Source organism: Oscarella lobularis, chromosome 15 (genome assembly GCF_947507565.1).
Source record: "Oscarella lobularis chromosome 15, ooOscLobu1.1, whole genome shotgun sequence".
Lineage (NCBI taxonomy): Eukaryota > Metazoa > Porifera > Homoscleromorpha > Homosclerophorida > Oscarellidae > Oscarella > Oscarella lobularis.
In genome coordinates, this window is record NC_089189.1 from 1,624,754 (window position 1) to 1,645,062 (window position 20,309).

The 20,309-nt window shown below is 46.6% G+C and overlaps 3 protein-coding genes and 2 long non-coding RNA genes across 5 annotated transcripts; 1 reads left to right on the top strand and 4 right to left on the bottom strand.

The window, feature by feature from the left end:
* Positions 1 to 1,454: 1,454 nt before the first annotated feature.
* Positions 1,455 to 1,936, bottom strand: LOC136196269 (uncharacterized). The gene is made up of 3 exons (XM_065985795.1): positions 1,814 to 1,936; positions 1,598 to 1,710; positions 1,455 to 1,545 (listed from the first exon to the last, which is right to left on the bottom strand). Exons 1-3 carry the CDS (start codon positions 1,934 to 1,936, stop codon positions 1,455 to 1,457), a joined length of 327 nt encoding a protein of 108 aa, XP_065841867.1.
* A 3,799-nt stretch (positions 1,937 to 5,735) lies between these two features.
* On the bottom strand, positions 5,736 to 6,644 carry LOC136195814 (uncharacterized). The gene is made up of 4 exons (XR_010671959.1): positions 6,148 to 6,644; positions 5,930 to 6,079; positions 5,831 to 5,875; positions 5,736 to 5,767 (listed from the first exon to the last, which is right to left on the bottom strand). It is a non-coding gene; the product is annotated as an uncharacterized lncRNA (long non-coding RNA).
* Positions 6,645 to 6,681: 37 nt separating this feature from the next.
* LOC136195813 (homologous recombination OB-fold protein-like) lies at positions 6,682 to 7,994 on the top strand. Its single transcript, XM_065985278.1, has 6 exons — positions 6,682 to 6,745; positions 6,791 to 7,110; positions 7,167 to 7,210; positions 7,267 to 7,375; positions 7,430 to 7,515; positions 7,570 to 7,994. The coding sequence occupies exons 2-6, from the start codon at positions 7,077 to 7,079 to the stop codon at positions 7,783 to 7,785; spliced, it is 489 nt and encodes a 162-aa protein (XP_065841350.1). The 5' UTR covers positions 6,682 to 6,745; positions 6,791 to 7,076; the 3' UTR covers positions 7,786 to 7,994.
* A 2,207-nt stretch (positions 7,995 to 10,201) lies between these two features.
* On the bottom strand, positions 10,202 to 10,561 carry LOC136196094 (uncharacterized). Its single transcript, XR_010672082.1, has 3 exons — positions 10,464 to 10,561; positions 10,351 to 10,404; positions 10,202 to 10,297 (listed from the first exon to the last, which is right to left on the bottom strand). It is a non-coding gene; the product is annotated as an uncharacterized lncRNA (long non-coding RNA).
* A 464-nt stretch (positions 10,562 to 11,025) lies between these two features.
* On the bottom strand, positions 11,026 to 13,010 carry LOC136196270 (serine/threonine-protein phosphatase 4 regulatory subunit 4-like). The gene is made up of 12 exons (XM_065985796.1): positions 12,924 to 13,010; positions 12,789 to 12,862; positions 12,582 to 12,672; positions 12,377 to 12,536; positions 12,256 to 12,329; positions 12,095 to 12,201; positions 11,935 to 12,042; positions 11,756 to 11,877; positions 11,579 to 11,701; positions 11,417 to 11,529; positions 11,307 to 11,378; positions 11,026 to 11,256 (listed from the first exon to the last, which is right to left on the bottom strand). The coding sequence occupies exons 1-12, from the start codon at positions 12,993 to 12,995 to the stop codon at positions 11,026 to 11,028; spliced, it is 1,347 nt and encodes a 448-aa protein (XP_065841868.1). The 5' UTR covers positions 12,996 to 13,010.
* Positions 13,011 to 20,309: the final 7,299 nt, after the last annotated feature.

The following is a 20,309-nucleotide window of genomic DNA, read 5'->3' on the forward strand; positions in this document are numbered from 1 at the left end:
ATTTGAAGGATTTTTGGAATTCATTAAATGTCACCCCGATGAAACGTTCTCTTTTTTCTGTTTCTCAAAGGAAGAAGAGTTGACCGCTGGTAGGCAGCTGTTGTGTAAGTAGCAGTGATTTATAACTGTTACTGCCTTAGCTAAACTGAGAAGTATGATTGATGTCAAATACACCACGGGTGCACAAGACCAGGGCATAAGAGAAAAAGAAGAAGAAGCTTTTATGAATTTCTTCGACTTATTAGAAGACATTGGAGGTGGAGATACTGCAATGATTCATCGTAATTGTCCAGCACATTTCTTGAAATAAATAGGAGGAAAAGTTGAGATTACCACCATTGGTGACGTCTTTGCCTTTTTCACAGGGGCTAAGCGCATTCCGGTTCGAGGTCTGACAGATGTACCCACTATGTTCTTCAGTTCCTCGGCCATTTACCCCACCGCACATGCGTGCATGATGACAATCACAATTCCAACAAAATACGACACCTACGAAAAATTCAGAGAGAAAATGGTATTTGCTTTCGTAAATCACGGTGGGTTTGGGGAGTCGTAAAGACGAACGAGAGAAAAACACTGGTAGACGTACGTGTGTTCATTTTCATTTTGGTACTGTCCCGTCTTTCAATTACGGTAATTGTGGCAATTGTGCTGGTACATTTGATTCATCGTCGTTATCTGTTATTTGATTTTTGTGATCGTACATTTGATTAATCGTTGTGATCGGTAATTTGATTTTTACGATCGTTAAATTAAAAGCCCAAGTTATTTATTTCAAGGCTATACGTTTCACTAGGACAAACGTTCGCGCAGAATTTCCAACGTTTTAACCCAGGAAACAGAGAAGAGAAAAGAGGTAAGATAAACGCTCGGAAAGTACGCCACCTAGTAGATCAAAAGGTTGACCTCACCCAAAAGGTGACCCAATAGTTGACCCAATAGTTGACCTCACCAAAAAAGTTGACCCAATAGTTGACCCAATAGTTGACCTCACCCAAACGTTGACCCAATAGTTGACCTCACCCAAAAGATGGACTTTTGAAACGCCTGACGCGCCATACTTTTCGCGGTTTTCCGTAAACTGAGTTGCGGCATAGGTATCCAGGAAGAAAGTGAGCCCCCTCCCGCGAGACGATCACACATTCTCTCTCCGCGATGCTGCAGTCGTTCGTTTCGGGCTTGAAAAGCCGTCACGACGATGTGCGCGAGAAGGCGGCCAAGCAAATGCAGCAGTACGTTGAAACGGACCTGCGCGAAGTATCGGCCGACGAGAACGCGAGCTTCGTCTACCATTCCATCTTTGAAATTGTCTCCAGATCGGAATTGCACGAAAAGAAAGGCGGCGTCATGGCAATCAGTAAGGGGGAACCCCTCTCGACCCCGCCTACTCACAGTTTCAATGCTCTATGTCATAATATAACACCATTGGTGAAGTCATGCTCTGTCAACTGAAGTCATGCTCTGTCAACTCCTCGTATACGTCGAGCTAGCTGAATGTCTTTCGGCATTATCGTCACTCTGTTAGCATGAATAGCACACAGATTACTGGAAAAGAATCTAAAAATTGGATAAAGAACTAAAAATGCTGTCTGCTCACGTGTCTTCAAAGAGGTGGACTAAGTATGCTTCTGAAGCTTCCTGGAGCGCTTCGATAGCCCTTAGCCTCCATCTCAGCGCCGTACGAGTGTATTCTTTCACGATTTCCTTCACCTTAATTAAATTAGCACTAATTAGGTAGTGAATTTCCAATACCAATAACGATAATTATTTTCTATGCAAAATTTTTATCTCTAGCTCATTTCTGCAGGCTTACCAGTCTCGCAAATGGAAGTTTTCGTATAAGAAGATGATAAGAATGTTGAAAAGCCCGTATCTCTTTCAGAGCTTTGACGCCCGGTCGATATCGGCGCTTTCGCTTGGAAATTGCGCCGGGCATGGCCTCTGCATACAACTATTAGTTAGCCGGGGCCCGTAGGCATTCGTCACAGCGACACCACCCCACACGCTTACTTACCACTCTTGGGAGTTCGTCCGCGATGTTTCGTGGTGGTGCGTGGCGTCGTTGGCTCGGACGTGGCCGGAGACGCGGGAAGACGTCCATGAGACCGCAACTGCGACAGGGGGACCCTGCTTCGCGGCATTTGATTTCGGTCTGCAAGGGCGGCGTGCGAGAATGCGCAGTAGATTTGTTTGTGACGTCGAAACCACGAAACACGTGTCTTGGACCTCTCGACGCTGATTGGTTCGCGTCATCATGACGCTCCCGTAGTAGTCTTTCAAGATCACAGCGAACATTCTAATTAGAGACGTCCCTTCGAGCGGTCGTACAACCAGAGAGTTCGACGTCGTTGTGACGTATTCAGCGAAAAGGCCTTCATTCACCGACACTAAATCGACGAGAGAATTCGGCAATCTTTCGCCCATCGTCGCTCTCCATGCCCATCCTTACTCAAGCGAAGTACTCGCGACCGCAATTTGACGTGGCCGCATCGAGGTAAGCAGATTTTGCCCCGGTAATCGCGCGTCGACGAGGCGAAGAAGCCTCGAAGCTCGCGAGCTCGCGTGCGCGAATCGATTCCCTCGAGGATGAGAACGGCACACTCCCAAACGATCGTTCTTGCACACCTGCGCAAGTTCGAAGCGTCCTATCGTCATTCAATGCCTTCTTTTCGAACAGAACCTAACGTCCCAATGGCCCCTCCTACGCCGCAACAGCGTTCTTGTACGTCATCGCAACGGTCGTTCTCGCCGAACAGAACCACGGTGAGTACGAACATTCGCGTAGTGGGGTCCCTGGTAAAAGAATTGCGGCGTTCGTTTCGCGCGAACGCTCCTGCCTTACGAAGTTTGGAGTTGACAACGTGTCGCCGGTCGAAGCAACCCGTTCCCTGGCGTCTGGTATTGGAAAAGGTCTCTGGTGGAAGAAGTCGTCGCTTCTTTGTTTGGACGTGCGACCGCCGGACGAAATTGAAATTGGAGATGTCGTTTTGGCGCTGAGGGGATAATTTGTTGGTCAGGAAGTCGGCGACGTATGCATTTTCGTTTGCGAGGAGCGAATATGGTTGAGCTGTGAGTCGGATCCTATACACGATATCTCGCTCAAGTCGAAAGGCAAGGAACGGATCGTTGAACTCGTGTACGAGCCGCGTGTTCGACGAGCTGTCTGTTGCCGTCAAAGTCGAACGAATTTTGAGCTCCGTTCCAGAAGCGTACGAACGGACGAGTTTTGGTGTAGACGGAAAGAAGGAAGAGTATCAAGTTTCTCAAGTTTCTCAATAAGGCTTCAAGACGAAAACTATGACTACACTAAGGAGCCTTGTGACTGAAGCAGACACGTGCTCTTGAGGTAAGAATCACAGGTACGTTGATATGCGGATAACCACAATAATCAAAATTTGCTTATTTAAGAGCCACACTGAAATAAAAAATTATTGTGATTCTGTTTGGCTAGCAGTTGATGAAAAGATTGACTAAAGGCAACTTCTATGATGGTGATGGTGTGCCAGTGTCAGTGTGCGTCTGTTTTTACATTTTTTACACGTGTACATATTTTTTATTGGCAACTGTTTATTCACTTGACAGAAAATCGCTTTGCTTCTGACGTCTTCTCCACGTGATGCGCGTGATGGCGACTGACGTCATATCGGTGAATCTAAAAAAAGACGGACGCCGTCGACGGTCGCGACGATGTTCGAAAATGGAGCCGCCGCCGTCGTGCGTACGCCCGATCCGGATCGTCACGAATCGGGCCTCGAGTCCGCTGTTCAAGTAAGCCGTCACCACGCGAAAAGCTTGCACGAGCCCCCTTTCAGACGCTATGCTAAGCTTTTTCCTGTTATTTCTTTCGTAGATACTGTACGATTAGCTATCAGCTATGGAAGGCAAATTGCTCATATCGGAGAGTCACGTAAGGATTAGGCTGATTCGCGTGCTACAACGTCGCTACTGTAAGATGATCATGGAAAGAAACATGCAACCAGTCATCGTGTTGAGCTTTAGCAAGCGAGACTGCGAAGCGTACGCTCTGCAGATGTCCAAGCTCGACTTCAACACAGGTTCGGAGTAGCTAGTAGAATCCTTCCTTGTTTATATTTTCCTCTCATCGCGTAGACGAAAAAAGAAATTGGTAGACGAAGTGTTTTCGAATTGCCATTGACGCCCTATCGGACGAAGACAAGCATTTGCCTCAGGTACTTTTTCTAATTTTTTCGTCATTGAACCCTTCACTGTCCTCGTAGGTGGAGCACGTGCTTCCAATCGGGGCGCTTCCCATTCTCAAGGAGGTGATAGAGATTGTCTTTGGGGAAGGGCTCATTCATTAAAGTAAGAGTATTGGCGAATATTTACTTGTCTAGGAAATATTTCCATTTGAAAAGCGTTGTTTGCAACGGAGACGTTTGCTCTGGGACTCAAAATCATATATGTTTAGGTTCAACGTGGAATGGATCTAAATCGGCTCAAAGTGGGCTCGTTTTGCCAGCGGGAGCCGTTCATCGATGGATGCTCGATTCGAGCGTCGCGCGTGTTGTGAGCGAGTGCGCTTCGCTCTATTTGTGGGCCGTGGTCGAATTGCTGGCTAAGGAAATTTATCGGCGAGTCGTACTTGAACCAAATTGATGAGGTAAGGCCAACTTCCTAATATGTACATGGTCAAGGAGGGTGACGTCACAAAAGCACGCGAGAGAAAGTCTTACGTCACGCGGGGGCGTAGCGATTGGACGCTTCAGAGCCCTAGATAATCAAGGGCTCTGGGACGCTTGCTTTTGTGACATCACTCTCCTTGACCATATTTGGAAGTCACGTTTATTTCTTCTTAGGATTTCCCAGAGGAGAACGCCGGTGATATTATTGAGCGCCGTATTAGCGCAGATCCCCAACTCTGGTCTCTCCTTCAACCGCACGCCTATCTAGTTTCCACCCAACAGCCCCGCCTCCCAATGAAATCTCCCGCGACCCCAGCCCCAGCCCCAATGACTCCCCTCTCGCCCCGCCGCACCATGGAAACGGAATCCCCGTCCACGCGACTCAACTCCCAACCGCCGGCGGAAAATCACACATCCCCGGCGTCACGTGGTCGCAAGCTCGTTCACGCGCGCCACGTGACCCGGAAGCGGTCGCAGTTCGGCGTTCGGCTTTACGTTTCTGTTCGGTGTTGCGCAGTTTTAAGACCGTTTTACGGATCGAATCGATTCGATCTCTCGTTCGCTTCCCTCGGTTCGGCCTTTGCGCGAGCGCGAAATTGACGTCGATTCGACGTCAAAATTGTAGTGTTCGTATTGGTCGAAGAAAGCTTCGCTCATTTTGTGCAACACTTGTATCGAAACTGCGGCGGAGGCGCTCGAATGACGTGCGTATGATGGTGCCTTTGTTTTTAGTTGGCCCATCAGGCACGTGCCGAGTCACCGCCTACCGGAACTACGTGCGTCATCAATTGCGAAGTAAAAGCACTGCTTTGTTTTTAGCAACACCAGCAACTTGGTTATGTCATTTTGTGGGTCACAATGGGGGAGGGGTCCGGATAGAGATCAGTCAACAAATCTGGAATGATCTGGCTACGTGTGTGTAAATGTACTCACCTTAGTCCCAAAGACCCATAAGCTCATCGAACCAAAGCGGATAACCCTGGTCTCTTTCTTCAGGCAAGAGAAGAGTCGGCAAAAAGGAGGAAAGAAAGAAAGAAGGCGCCCTCCATCATTGCCGTGTCGAATGGACACAATAGGGGACGCCACTCGTTGAGCATGTCACGTGTAGAAGACGCGGAAAATAACTGATAGTATGTATGTATCTCGAATAGGTAGCTACGTTGCTACACTGTATACATTAATCTTACACTCGAGCGACGGAAACGACTTCCCCAGCCAATTCCTCCAAACGTCTAATAATAATAAATATTTAATTAATTAATTATTATTTGAATTTTGGAAGGGACCTTGGTATTGATTTGAGAGACTCTTTTTTAGCTTTTCCGTAGATAATTTCCTTGACTGTGTGATAGGACGCCAAGGAAGTGACAAGTCAGTGCGAGACAGACCAGATGAAGTTTTCGCGCTTGACACCACGCCTTCAAATCGGGAAAAACCTAAAAATACCATCTCATTAATTAATGACATAATCGAAAAGGTGGTCGTCGTTTCCCTGGCAACGCACCTACTGCACCCATAGATACTTCACCAACGCTTCGCGTTCCGAATAGAAAAATCCGTGAACGTCGACGAAACGAAAGGAAAAGACGAATCGTTTTCCAGCCGCGTCTCGCCTTCGCGGCGGCGGCGGCGGCGCGTCTTTTAGCGTCGCCGAGTCGCGCGCACGTCGCATCGGCCAATTGCCAGCACTCGGCGACCGCCTCCGGTCGATCACTCGCCGCTTCGCCGAGCGAAACGTCGCCGGAGGCCGCCGCGCGACGGGGAAATCGGCGCTGCTTCGTTTTGGTTTCGTCGCGCGACGGCGCGGGGTCTGCGTTCGCCGTTGCGCCGCCGTGGTGCGACTGCATCGCTTCGTTTGGGCGCTTGTCGTTTAGCTCTGACTCGAGTAGGAAGATTTTCGGCTTTCTGTAGGACGTCGAAGTCGAATCGGGCTTTGCATCGGCTTATGTTGGGCGCGCTCGGCGAACAGCCCCGTCGACTGCAGTGCGGCCTCTTTGTCGATCAAAGGAACATACGGGAGGGATTAGGCGACCGTACAGAGTGCGCTAATGTCAAACAAGACTTTCTTTTCGGTGGAAGATGACGACTTTTTGGGAGACGAGGTCCGTAGTGCATATCAAGCGTGTGATGACTAATAGAAGAGTTAGGATCTGGAGCTCCCTCTGCCTATTAGGCCGTCTTTGAGTCGATTAGCCGCTTTCGAGTCTAATCCGCCTTCAAAGAAGAGCAAACCGGCGTCTCCTACCGAAACGGAATTTCCAAAGTCAAAGTCATCTCTATCAAATGACGAACCAGCGAGATCATGCTCGCTGCAAAAATCTCAGACTAGCAGTGTAGTTCGAAATCCTGCGAGAAAAAAAGAGTCCTCTTCTACGAAGTAGTCACAATAAGGATGACTTGGATCCCGATTTCACTGGGAATCCGTGGCTACTAATGAACGAGCAACTTGGAATTTCGGGCAAAACGTGTACGTAGACGGAATGTTGATGAAGTTGACAACTACTTATTGATTTTTCATCTAAGACTCGCCTCTCAATTCATTCACTGTGGCCAATACACTCAAACAGGTACAGTACTTCTCTCTTTTGATCTTTGGGATGGATGTAGTCTCGTTTTTCTAAAGGCCTCGTTGGGAAGACTTGTCGACGGAAAAGTCGCTCATCTACGCGTTCTCGTCAAGTCGATCAGTGAGACAGGAAACAGCACGAGTGCTCTTCTCAAAGATCCAACGGGTACGAAAACGAATCTTTAGTTAAATTCTATATATACCTCGTTTTTCTTTATAGGTGAAATATCTGGATCGATTCACAGAAAACTCGTTGAACAACACGGATCGGCTCTAAGTGCCGGATCAGTATTGATTCTCAAGCGGGTACACTATCACCACCACCACCACTCTCTGTCCTATCACTCCTATGATCTTTAGGCCACCGTATTTAGCCCGACAGGCCACCGTCACTATCTCAACGTAACGCCAGCAAATGTAGTCCGACTCTACCCAGCGAAAATAGCCCAAGCAACGCTTGCATCAATAGACAAAGCGCTTCTAGAAGGGATTCTGGACTCTCTGGGTGAAAATCTGTCGACTCAAGACTCCATTACTTCTCTACTCGATGGACTCAACGATGATGACTTTAATTAGAAAATTTACTCTGCTGCATGAAAATTCTTTTACATTCTTAGCTAAGGATCTAAAACGACGCCAGTTTACAAGAACAAATTTTTAGCAGAAATTCTTTTCTTGTTGTCAGACAGACAATATGAGGGCATGCTTCAATTGGGCCAAGTCGTGCACATGCAGAGTCGCGCAAGAGCCTACAGAAAGTGGCACCCCGGCGTGCGATTCGCCAAGGAAAAATATAAAGCGTCGCGAATTTCGTAAACGATTGCCTTGACTATTTAATTTAGCGTGGTCAAGTATTGAAAGTTTGCAATCGAGTGCGTCGTAAATCCGCTCAAGGAGCGTAACGAGCGCGAAACGTGGACGTTCATTCTAAAACGATCGAGAGATAACGTCAAATACGTTTCGGCTTACACGCAGAAGTTGGCAAAGACGAGCATTTCCTCTGAAGATCTGGTACAGCAGAGCCTAAGTGACCACCTCTTTATTGTTGACGCGTGCCTTGTTTCAATACAGGATTTGCTTGATACGCTTGAGACGGATCTCAGTTTAGATGAGCTAGTCACACTCAGACGAATAGCCTATGCTCGCATCAAGAAGGAAGATGCCTTAGCTAAGGTACAACGTACAGTTTTGTATTGTTGCTTCTTCTAATTCATTCCCTCTCTAACTATAGAGCAGTGGATTTGAAAATCAGGGCTTTCTTCAGAGTTGGTTTCCAGCCTGGACCGGCTGGAAATCACAAGAGCAAGAGGAGAAACAGCAAGCGGATGAAGGGGAGAATGAAACGTCGTTACCTGGTAAAAAAGGGGGCCCCTCAACCGGGGATTGAGTCATTGTCCTTGTCTCTAGAGGATCTGTTCGCCTCGTTTGAAACGTCGCCGGCTGACGAAAGCATTTTCAAGCGAGGCACGGTGTTTCTTCGTCTTCTCTGTTCTCTCAAAGGCGGGTTCCTAACGCTCAAGTAAAATCGAAGCAACGGCGTCAAGGCGTTTACGGAGCTCGCTTTCACCGACCTCCGCCTGAGCTTAGACACGAAGCTTTGATACGGATCGGTGGCCGTCAGTCTATCCACTTTCATTGCTACCACCACCACCAAAGTTCCGTTTTCATAGACCGATGAACCGGCAGAAATCTTGCGACAACTTCTCGAAGCCTCAACTTCGCATGCGCACAGCCGGCATAGAACCGACGGGCAGGGCCGTCGGCAGGCTCACGTCAATGTTCGGCGGATCGAGCGACGATCAAACGTGCCACGTGTGGGATTTAACCGCGCACAGAATGAGAGCTCTTCGGATTCTGAAAAAGCCGTCTCGCTCCGTCGCTTATTCGCCTGACGGTCGCGCCCTTGCCGTCGGATTCAAAGACGGTACGTGCAAAATCAAAGACATATTTTTATGACGTCTAGGTCTCAGGGAGATTTGCTGTTATTGGCTCGACTTCACTTGTACCCGTTGTACAGTTGAAGACAGCCGAGCATGATTCCAATCGTTTCTTGGGGAAGACCGGGCTTCTCGCTTCCGTTGAACTGTAGACGACGCCTAAGATAGATCACACACGCCGACACGAACGATTCCTATTTTTTTAAAGATTGTCAATCGATTTCACTTTGATCTGCTCCCTAAACACAACGCGTACCTGATGCTCTCTGATTTTTTCCGTTAGCCACTTGTCGAGCTTTAGAAAGTCTCTCCTTGACGCGAGTGCAGCGAGGTCGATGGTAAATGCAAACTGCGCTCCGTTTAGGAGCAGATGCCTTGGAGTAGAATTCTTAGCAAAGAATCTACGCTATTCTCTTACTTCGTACTTGGAGCTCGTGACATATTTCCAAAATGCGAGATAATTTCGATTGATCGAACGTTTCTCCTTTCATGTACCAGTCCCACATTCCCTGCAGAATTAGTGACCTCGTAGCTCCCTGGGGGGAAAAAAAGATAGAAAAGAAACGTTAAGGAAATCGCTCATAGAATAGATCCCCTTTGAACGTCAAAGAATTTAGGTTCGAAATATGCCTCGCACCTTTTTACAGTCAGTACAAGAGGAGCAAAGTACGACTCTTACCGGTGCCGTCCACGCATACTGTAGAATGGCAACACGATGCGGATGACCCGAAATGATTCCCGGAAAGAGAAGCGCGAACAGATCGGTCCTCAACGCCGTCCACGAAGTCTAAGCAAGAAAACGAATAAAACATCTCGCTGCGTTTCAAAAAAAAAACACCATACGTTTAGCTGAAGCACGCCGAGAAAGAGAATGTCAGGCATGTTCTTGATCAGATAATTGAGCAAAGCGTGGACTGCGTCATAGTGTCCAGCGTCGGACAGTTGAAAGAGAATGCTCTCAAAACATCGAGACGTCCTGCAAAGCGAAAAGGAAGATATTGAATTCGTGCAATCAACCAACGAATAACACTATACCAGACTGGTCTTGCCGCTGTCGGAAGATTCAGCATGTCAAAACGAATTGCCTGGTACGGGTAGTCAGTAAACGAAAAAGCGGACCCTCCACTCAAAGCCATTTTTATCCAAGACAACTACGAGAACGTCACTAAGAGAATCGATCCACCGGGGGGCGCACTCTGGTCACCTGGCCTTCGCTGTTTGCCCACAAAGTGTACAGAACGTGAACGGGAAATTGAATCTAGTCAAACAAGCCAATTATAGGTCTTCTAATAAAGGATATATAGCGCGAGCTCTCACGTCCGTTCCTGGCTTGTACGCTCTCATGATCACATTCAAACCGTCTGGATCTTTGATCGCGAAGCCTGGATGGTCGAGTGCTCGCACAACGTCGATCCAGTTCAATTTAGGTGCCTAGAAAAGGCGTGCATGCTAAACAAACACGTTAAAATGACGTCCGAATCAATCGCACGAGAGATTTGACGACGTCAGCAAAAACGACCGTATTCCACGTCGGCGCAACGGTCTGCATTTCGTGCGCTTTCTCCGTCTCCCAAAGAGAATTCGACAAACTGGAGAGACTCTATCAAAAGACATAAACCTTTGAAATTTCAAGATCAATTATCAGACGTGAAGAGGCACTTGATGATCGGAGAGGCCAGTATGCGTTCTCGCCATCATTCCGAAGAAATTGATTTCACAGTAGGAGCAAGAGAGAGATCGTTACCAAGGCAATGAGCCACGCATTGAGGAGTGATTTGATTGAGACGAGCAGAAGAAAAGACCTCTCGCAAAATTTCGGGTCTTAATAATTAAAAAAATAACAAATATGACACTGCACGAAACGAGAACTCGCGACTATTCAGTTCGACGTTGCATAATATCCCATCTCCTCCATGATATTGCAAACGCGAATGGGACTCAGATGAACGGGAGTCAAAGCCTCTACTAGGAGAGGGGTGTCTCTCTCTACTTCGTGGAATCCTAGTGCTATTGTTCTGCGTATTTGTGCGTGTTTATCTGTGCAGAGACTATGAAATGACGCGCTTAGCTCCTTGACGAAATTCTGACTCTCCACAAACAATAGCATAGCCTAAACATATAGAATTTAATATCAATTAAAACTACTCCAGTTTCACCCACTGGAAAATTGTAGGCACAAGGTCTTCTACACTCCGCATTGACATCAATAGAAGAGCCAGACGTGGGCTGACCCTAAAATAAACATCAACAATATTAAAAATTATTTTTACAGAAGATTTCGAGGTGACTTTGGGAGGACGCCCCGTCGCGCTGCTACCATGCCAACCGCACAATTTTCTATAGATATCAATAAAAGAGTCTTTTTGCTCATCACTCATCAATTCTAAAAAATCAAAATTTTCTCAATACATATCGAAATGTTTGCTTTTTACTCTTAGTCACGTGACAGAATTTTCCGTAAAGTTGACAAACTACCGGAAGTGCTTGATCTTTCGTTGCCATGGAAGAGGAAATGAATTGGGACACCAAAGGAATCACTTTTGACGTCATAATATCTACAGAATCAGTCTCTTGCAATTATAGAATAAATAGAAGAGTTAATTATTTACTTTCGTCTAGTAAATCCAGAATCTCAGCCACAGTCTCTATACTGGAAATTCTTACACTACACTCTTCATCTTTCATTAGTTCAATTATTTCCGGGAAGACGAGACTTGCAGTCAACTCACGTCTTATAAATTAATTAAATACTTATATAACTATATCTTATTTAATTTTTTATTTTTACCCCAGGCCGTGGGCTATTGATTTCAATTGCCTACAAATGCACGATCTGACGTCGTAATCCACGTCTTGACACAATGACGTAGCCAATCCAAATATCTCCTTTTTAATCCTAAATCAATATTGATTCAATAGGGGGGAAGAAACCTGGCTAGTCATGTGACCAGAAAGAGTCGAATTTCATGGCCTTTTTCACCAAAATTTCGCAACTTGCCAAACGAGATGAAACGGATTGAGACAGTTGGCCTTTAGTCAAAGCCAAGCCCAACATCTAGATACACTCACATAAAGAAATAGATACATAAGACACATGATGAGTGAATGCCTCTCTCTTGAGAATGTCATTGGGAAAGTAGCCAATAGCAACAAGGAAAGTCTTCAGCCACTCTTTAGATACACCTAGACACAGAGTAGCAAAGAAACATTTCATTCATCTCCATATCTACTTGTATCCTTATTGTCAAGTCCTGCTAGAATAGTTGCTAGGCAATGCTTTGCAAACAGATGCGGCGCAGCCTGCGGCGCAAAGAGATTTTCATTGACAAGACAACGAAACGCCAAAGCGGAAGCAAGATGAATTTCCGCCGGCGACGAATCCAACATATCCTAATAATTTCATGAATAAATGAAATTGAAAAAATTATATCGTACGCAAATCTTCGGTAAAATCTTTCGCTGCGTATTGAACTCGTTTTCTTTCATTAGACGCGGCACTATGGAAACGGCGTCGTCCTGCCCGTTTCTATGAGAACGCGAGAGCGCGCGCGTTATCGAAAACGATAAAACGAGGTAAAACGTGGTAAAACGTCGACGTTTTCGCTCTAACATACGCGTACTTTTGATTTCGAAGACACTTACTTTAGAAGATGAAGTGTTCGAGCTATCGGACTCAGTTTTTCGTCTATGCTTAGCTTTTCGATCTCTTCTTGAGTCTAGAATGAGTTTGATTGCTATTTCGTTGCTTTCGAAGCGTTTCGAGTTCGTTTTCTTGACCTTTACGCTTCGAATCGATCGTTCCAGGCGAAAGTCATCCAGATCGTCGCACAGGTCGCGTGGCCATTCCATTTTGAGCGTTTCGAACTGTCTACGGTCGTCTCATTGGTCTTGCTTGGGCGAAAACGGGCGAATTCCACAAGAAGAGCTACTGCGCACGCCTAACTCGCAGCCCGCATAAAATGAAGCCCGCGCTTGAGTACATACATGACACGTTTCCTAAAAAAACACACACACTGTTAATTGTTTTTAGTTATTTGAAGGCTTGCATGTGGGAGGCATTGGCGTCAAGGCTCCTTTCCACATTGACCTGGCTGTATCTTGGTTGCCAATCTGTATGCATCGAAATGATACTCGTTCTATGTCGTCTACTTTTTCATCATTAATTGCAATTGTGTAGCCAGGGTTGCAGGAGTAGTGACGTCAACGCTTCTGTCTGGATTCACAATCGACACATAAGGGCCCACTCACCTTCGTACGCGAGTTCCTCTCCTTCTTTCGAGCGTCTCACAACGGAAGCCATGTAGAAAGTACTCTCGTGACCTTTAATTAATTAAAATTATTTAATCTAATTAAAATTAAACTAGAGACTTTATTAAAAAGTAAATCTCCCTCCTCCCGGTGCAATAGAAATAGCATCCAACGCCAGACTGGCAGACTGTTCTCGAGAAATCCGTCCTTTTTGTCACCGTCGAACCGTGCGTAATGTAACGAGCTTCCTCTGCCACTTCAGGAGGAAGGTCGGGAAATTGGCTCGGGTCAATTCTGTCATAGAAAAAAGCGTACAAAAGACAATGTTGTTGTGACGTGGAAGTGACGACAGAACATCATACTCACTTTTGTAGTAGCTACGAACCTAAACACGAGATAATGATAAGCTGTAAAAATCGAGACCAGCCAACTAACCTTAGTGTAAGTCGAATAACTGAAAATGTTAAAGAGCACCTTGAGAGCAAAGACCTTGTGTGATCAGATTATTCGCCAGTGGATGTGAGTGAAGGAGCTGTTTTCTTAGCGAAATGCATGAACCGTCGTCTTCGCCGTTTTAAACACAGAGAAGTCTCTTGCTTGACAAGAGAATAGTGTTGTTACAAGTTCACGTTCTTGTTTGGCATCTATCTGCGACAATTGCGAGGCCACGTCAATTTGCCAAGTTTCTTTCAACTGTGTTTCCTGCAGCAGCTTTTGTACTTTTCCTTCAAGTCGTTGTGCTCAAGTTCCAGTGTATCCCATTTCCTGGACAGTTCTTTTTCGTGATCTTCTGATTGTACAATTTCGATAATTACGCTCTGCTAGCAAATAACGTGTCTTCACAACCCCATCCCGTTTACATTCCATATCCAGTTCTTCAGTAGACAGCAACTCTAACTCCATAGCAGACGAAAGTGTTTCTTCAGCCATTGAAGCCCCTGCCGTATAGTTTAGGCGCTGTGCTTTTGCTTGCCTGCATTTCTCGTCGTTTAGTGCTACTGATGGATCTTTTGACACTTCACTACTTTCCCTAGTTGACTGGGAAGAACGAAAACCACCGTCAACACGACGACTCAACGTTGAAATCGCTTCTCGCCCTTCCTTTATTTTAGGGTTACGACGGAACTCGAACTCAGTAGATTTCATGAGTGAGAAAAGTGGATAGAGAACAGGTTTATGAAACTCGCGACTATCCTCCTGGGAAAAAATCACAAAATCGTCGTCTGCCGCTGAGGCCGCTGAAGCCGCGGGTTTCAAAGCAGTCGGTGTCCGAACAGCGGCAACGAGCCTCCTCTCTTTGACTTTGTCTTTAGACAGGGAGCTAGGGGTCACTTTGCGCTCGCCAAAGTCCATCTTTCGCAACGTGAACCTCACTGCGACCCTTTGTTATAGGTTCACGACTGAGTTAGCATTGGAAGATCATGCGCTCGCGCGCGCGCTAAGGACACGGGACAAACAGGCAAGCGACTGCATAACTACAAGTTACCCGCAGACAACGCCAGCGTACTCACTAGGAGAGCAATTGTGGTTCTCCAGAACGTGACACCTGTAGGTGCTCCGAAAGATGAAGGCGATTTATCGACGAATGTCTCTATACCATAGTAATCATGGGGGAACGTACAAACGATCGTTTGATAAAAACATACGACGAAAGCCTCTGAAGAAATGAAGAAGCATCTGGATAAGCCTCCTAATTCCGCATCGATCCACCAAATTGTTTTCCAGCCTCCTGATTCCTCGAGTTAAAGAAATTAATTGAAGTTGATAATTTTATATTTTATTTATTTATTTATAGCTTCGATGGACGCTCGACTATGTGACGTAGCTGTCGTACGAGATCACGGATCAGCTAAACTTGGAGCAAGTTTGCAGGCTGCTTTGAGGAATCAGAATTTGAAGATCGTTGAAGTGGATCTACCACCATCATCTAAGGAAAAAGAACAGGGGCTATTTTTGCTTCGACAAGGGAGTCACGTGCTCTGTCTCATCATTGGCCTAACTCTCATAACAAACTATTGGTCGCAACTGCAGTCCTACGTTAAACTTTTCATTAACTATAGCTGCAATGCGGTCATGTCAATGTGGTATAACGTAAAGAAGAAACGGGCCTTAGCCACGCTGAAGATCTGCGTCTCGTTCCTGATTGCAAATATTCAGAGACAGATGATACCGGCTTGATGGCCTCTAGTATAAAAGAAAGAGTTCAATGTAGGTCATAATAAATAAACTCTGGTTTCTATTCGCATTGTTTGTCGTTACAGCGATCCTGCATGACGAAAATCGAGATTTTGTTCCATTACGTCGAGCTAACTTATCGGGGCAACAAAAACAAGGTGAGTCGTTACCAGAATCAAAGGGAAAGAGAGCAGGGTCTCATTTTTTTAAAATACGGGAACTTAGTGACAGAAAAATAGGGAGGACAATCGGGGCCCCACCCGAGCTCTTGTCTGATTCTTTTTAAAGTCGACGGTTTGTCGTCAAAAAGTCTGTTGAAAGCATACAGTGCGCCGATTCGAGAGCTTCGCGGTGTCTCACATCGGTTCGTGACGTATGTGTGATGAGATCTAATGATACGTGGATGCTAACGTTATATTTAGCTTAGCCTATACTTTCTCACGGGGTCCCTTTTCACTAATAGCTACTATATAGCTGTAGCTTCAAGTTCTGTGATTATTAGATTTCTTGAAGAAGCACCGAAACCAACCGCCTCGCCGAACGCTTTTGGAGGCCGTTTCCAAATTTTTCTTTCGCTCTGATTCAAGCCGAAAGGAAACCGCCTTGGTACACTTGCTCTTGTCTTTACACGATCTAATTTGAGCTAATTAATTCGGTTTAGGTGATAACGGGTCCTCCGGGCTTTGGAAAGACGGCGTGCTTGGAAGATTTCATGCGCGAATATCGCACTTATTACGACGCTGTTGTTTTTCTGAGATGCTCCGACGTGTTTGAATGGTTAGTATCGCTAACAAAGATGGTAAGTTTATATGGTCTGCAACGAGAGGTATTTCCAAAATCAATTGGTACTTTTGCAGTGCGAAGAATTTGAGATCAATGCAAGACGTCTGTACAAAGCGGAGTTAGAGCCAACGCTCGCAAAAGAACTCAGCAGTCGCAAAACCGTTCTCGTTGCCTGTGATGACGTCCAAGAGTCGTGCGTCTACAATTTTTCTCGCTTCGTGCAATCCATAACCGGATCATCAGTTCACCTTCTGATTACAACGCAATTATCGAGAATTCGAAATCTCGATCACTTTTCAATTGAGGCGGTTAAATTGAGCAGAGAAGAACTGGACGATTATTTCAGCATCAGAAGTCGCAGCGAACTGTCGGTCGGTGCTCGTGTGCAAATGCCGTCCACTCAAGGCAGTACCGTACACGTGGACGTTTTAGACTCTCATCCGGCCGCGTGTGGCCTTGCAAAAGACTACTTGCAAAAGACAAAATCTGGAATATGGGGTCTAAAGCCACAATATCACGGTATCTGGGCCGAACATTATTTCACCTATGGCAAAGATAAGTTCACACAGTGGCTCGAGAAGCGTGATTTAACTGACTTACGAAGCTATCTCGCTCAAGGTCAACTAACCTCCCTCGAAGACATAGCCAAAGCAGACAGTAAGGCTATCGAGGGATTGGTTCCCCAAGCCGACGTTCCGCGTCTCGCCGAAGCACTTCGTTCACTAACAAAAGAACTCGACGACGAGAGACTGAACGTTATGATACATCTGAACTTGAGCACGGCATCGAGAGCGGCTAATAGCATACTAAATATGTTATCGGTCGTCGGCGACGATTGGTTCGAGTACGACGTTTTGCTTCACAGCTGGATGAAACAGCACAATGATCAAAGCGACGAGACGGCGAAACGCGCTTTGGATTCGCTTGACAAACTCGGTCTCGTTCACTTGAATAGAAGTCGCGTCGACGACGCCGTTCTCGCCGTGCGCGTGCCGCGCTGCTTTCAAAAATCGATTTTGAATCGTCTGACAAAAGAGAAACAGACGTCGTATAAGAAAATCGTTCAATGTCTGGCGTTCTATTTATCGCGTCGATTGCCCGTTCATAAGGTCTGGTCGTTCGACGCCAAGGACGCGGCGCTTTTCACGCACGCCTTGGCCGTCGCGCGTCACAGCAAACTGGCGAACTTGTTCACGATTTCGGCTCGAAATATAATCGCCTTTGCGAGGGAATTGGTCTACGTTTACGGACTCGCCGCCGAAACGAAACAATTCTCGGAGCATCTACTCAAGATGGAACAACTCGTCCCGGAAAACGTTTTTTCGGTATGCCGCGAAAAGATTCGCGTCCAACTGTCGCACATCGACATATTCGACCAGCCCCTAACCGACTCTCTCCTACTCGAAATTCTATCGATTATAACGAAGAATTTATCCGAAGCGAAGTTATACAGTACCGACTCGCCGTCATTTATCTTGAAAAGGAGATCGAAATATTGCGACGGCATCCCGAACGACTCGCCGAAGTGTCGTCGCTGCGCGTCGCACTCGCCGAAGCGTACGGCGCGCGAACGGGAAGCGACGGCGTTATTCCAATCGCTCTCGGAGTCCGATCCGCTCGTCGTCAACGATCGAATGCGACGGAAGATTCTCTTCGGTCGCGCCGAGTCGAAGGAGACGGCGGAGGAGTACGTTCAGGCGAAAGCCTCCTATACTGAACTTTTGAAAATGGTCGAGGCGCGTAGCGACGAACACACGCGCGTGCTGCTTCGACTCGGCGACGTGAGCGCCAAAGCTGGACATCACTTGGACGCGTTCGGCTTCTATAGTCGACTCATGGGCGCGGACGAGGAGACGCGACTGCCGCGCGACGTCAAACTGAAGACGCAACTCGGCATCGCCTTGTCGCTCAAGAACCAAAGCGAACTCCAGGACTCGTTGAACGCCTATCAGACGCTTCACGCGTTCGCGCGCGATTACGACGACAGCGACTATCAGATCGTCGCTCTCGTCGGTCAAGGCGACGTCTACACGGCGGCTCACATGCTCGACTCCGCCCTTCGACTCTACGAGCAATCGCTTCAAGTGTGCGAGATCAAGAAACCGAGCATATTGAATAAGATCGGTCATTGCCAACGCTCGCGCGGCAATCTCATCGCCGCGAAGGAGACGTACGAGAATTGCGTGTCGCTCAGCGCCCACGTCAACGATAAGCGAACGGAAGCGTCGGCGTTGAGCAACATTGCGAAAATTTATCAGCAGATGGGCGACGTGCCGGCGGCATTGCGATATTTTAGAGAACAGTTGAAAATTGCGAAGGATTTGAAGGACGACGTCATGATGGGAGTGGCGAACGGGAGCATAGGAAATTGCTATTTGTCTCTTCGAAAGTACGACGACGCTTTGGCGCATCTCACCGCCGCCGTCAACCTAGCGGAAAAAATCGGCGATCAAGCCGATCTCGGACGCTCCTATTCGAACTTGGGAAAACGTCTATCAGATGTCGAAAAGGTACAGCGAAGCGGAAAAACATTGTCGAGTTTCGGTATGTACGCGTGTACGGGTAACAGGAAATATGACCCGTACACATGCATAGGTCCTCCTCAAATACAGAATACAGAGCACATTATCAAATACACTACGTCAGAAAAGCGCCTAATTAGGAAAACATTGCAATCATGCAAGTATTTACAGTATGTAGGTAGGAGTGAGCTGTAGTAGCTAACGGCTGTAAGGACCACGTGAATATGTGACAACATAAAAAATTATGACGTCACACTATGGTATGCACTCTCGTACGGTAAGCAGTGGGAGGCTCTGCATGATGGCGACACGGTGAACACCGGGCCATCATTCTCTAGTTTAATAAATTATCTGTCTCTCCCCTTTTGTCTACGAGCAGTTGAGAATTTCTGATACGGGGTCATGCTCAGAACCCCGTAGGAGGCAGTTTTTTTGTGGACATGCCCAGGACCCCAACTCCTAAGAAGAAAGACGGCCAAAAGCTTTGTACTAAAGTATACCTAGTTGTTGAGCTGCAATTCACGTAAAATGACATGGGTACGAGATCCGGGAGATCCACGCGTTGGTAGAGAGGCCCGTATTAGTTAAAGTCAGGATGAACGAGAGATGAACGCCTTTTCAAGCTTTTCTTTCAGTTCGTCTAATTAAACTCGAGCAATGTCACACGGGTCTTGTCCCCCGGGAGCCCGTCACACAAGGCATCCAAGGCGTAGACTCGCTTTCGCGCTCCGTATCAACTTTGTCGATCAGAGCATAGATACTCTTCGAACTTGTATCTATGATCAGAGCAAGTAAGCAAAGCGGGCCCCCTTACGGGACTCCAAACGCGAAATCCTCGTCGTCTCCGTCACGAAACACTATCGCATGCAAAGATGATTCGCGAGCGAATGGGCGAACAGCCTGCCTGTAAGATGAAGATAATCGAGTCGCATTCTCATCCGTTCGCCATCTTCGAGCCCCCGCGTTTTTTACCACCCCCTGTTTTCTCAGCGCGATTCGATCTGCGCGCACGCTTTTGAATTCGCTGTTCTACGGCTTCGACACTTTCCTTATATGGACATCGCGTGTTTATAGGACAGGGACACGGCTTATTTTTGGCCCAAACGAAGCGTGTGGCTCGAAAATGGGCGCACTCTCGATTTTTCTTCTCAAACCAGGCGTAAGAAAGAGAAGTTCGTTTCCCGTTTGGAGGTTTCTAATTATTTTATTATTTTTTTTGGTGTAGGATTTTCTTGAGTATAAGAACAAGATGAGACAACTTCGTGTGAGAATGATGGACGAATCTCTCAAAACCGTTTTGGTACGTTGAAAATAATTTTAGTTATTGAATTTTTCTTCTATTTTTAGGTTGATGACAGTTTTACTGTTGATCAGCTAGTGAGAACTGTTTGCGAACGAATTGGTGATTTCAAATTAAATTTTTTCGCGTGTTTGT

Excerpts from the sequence above, each read along its gene's own strand:
- LOC136195813 (XM_065985278.1), top strand. The coding sequence starts at position 7,077 with ATGAACGAGCAACTTGGAATTTCGGGCAAAACGT. Across the intron at positions 7,111-7,166 it reads TGGAATTTCGGGCAAAACGT|ACTCGCCTCTCAATTCATTC; the intron begins GTACGTAGACGG and ends TTTTCATCTAAG. Across the intron at positions 7,376-7,429 it reads TCTTCTCAAAGATCCAACGG|GTGAAATATCTGGATCGATT; the intron begins GTACGAAAACGA and ends TTTTCTTTATAG.
- LOC136196269 (XM_065985795.1), bottom strand. The coding sequence starts at position 1,936 with ATGCCCGGCGCAATTTCCAAGCGAAAGCGCCGATATCGACCGGGCGTC. Across the intron at positions 1,711-1,813 it reads AACTTCCATTTGCGAGACTG|GTGAAGGAAATCGTGAAAGA; the intron begins GTAAGCCTGCAG and ends AATTTAATTAAG. Across the intron at positions 1,546-1,597 it reads GTCCACCTCTTTGAAGACAC|TAATCTGTGTGCTATTCATG; the intron begins GTGAGCAGACAG and ends ATTCTTTTCCAG.
- LOC136196270 (XM_065985796.1), bottom strand. The coding sequence starts at position 12,995 with ATGGAATGGCCACGCGACCTGTGCGACGATCTGGATGACTTTCGCCTG. Across the intron at positions 12,673-12,788 it reads CGAACACTTCATCTTCTAAA|AAACGGGCAGGACGACGCCG; the intron begins GTAAGTGTCTTC and ends GCGTTCTCATAG. Across the intron at positions 12,537-12,581 it reads AGATTTTACCGAAGATTTGC|GATATGTTGGATTCGTCGCC; the intron begins GTACGATATAAT and ends TGAAATTATTAG.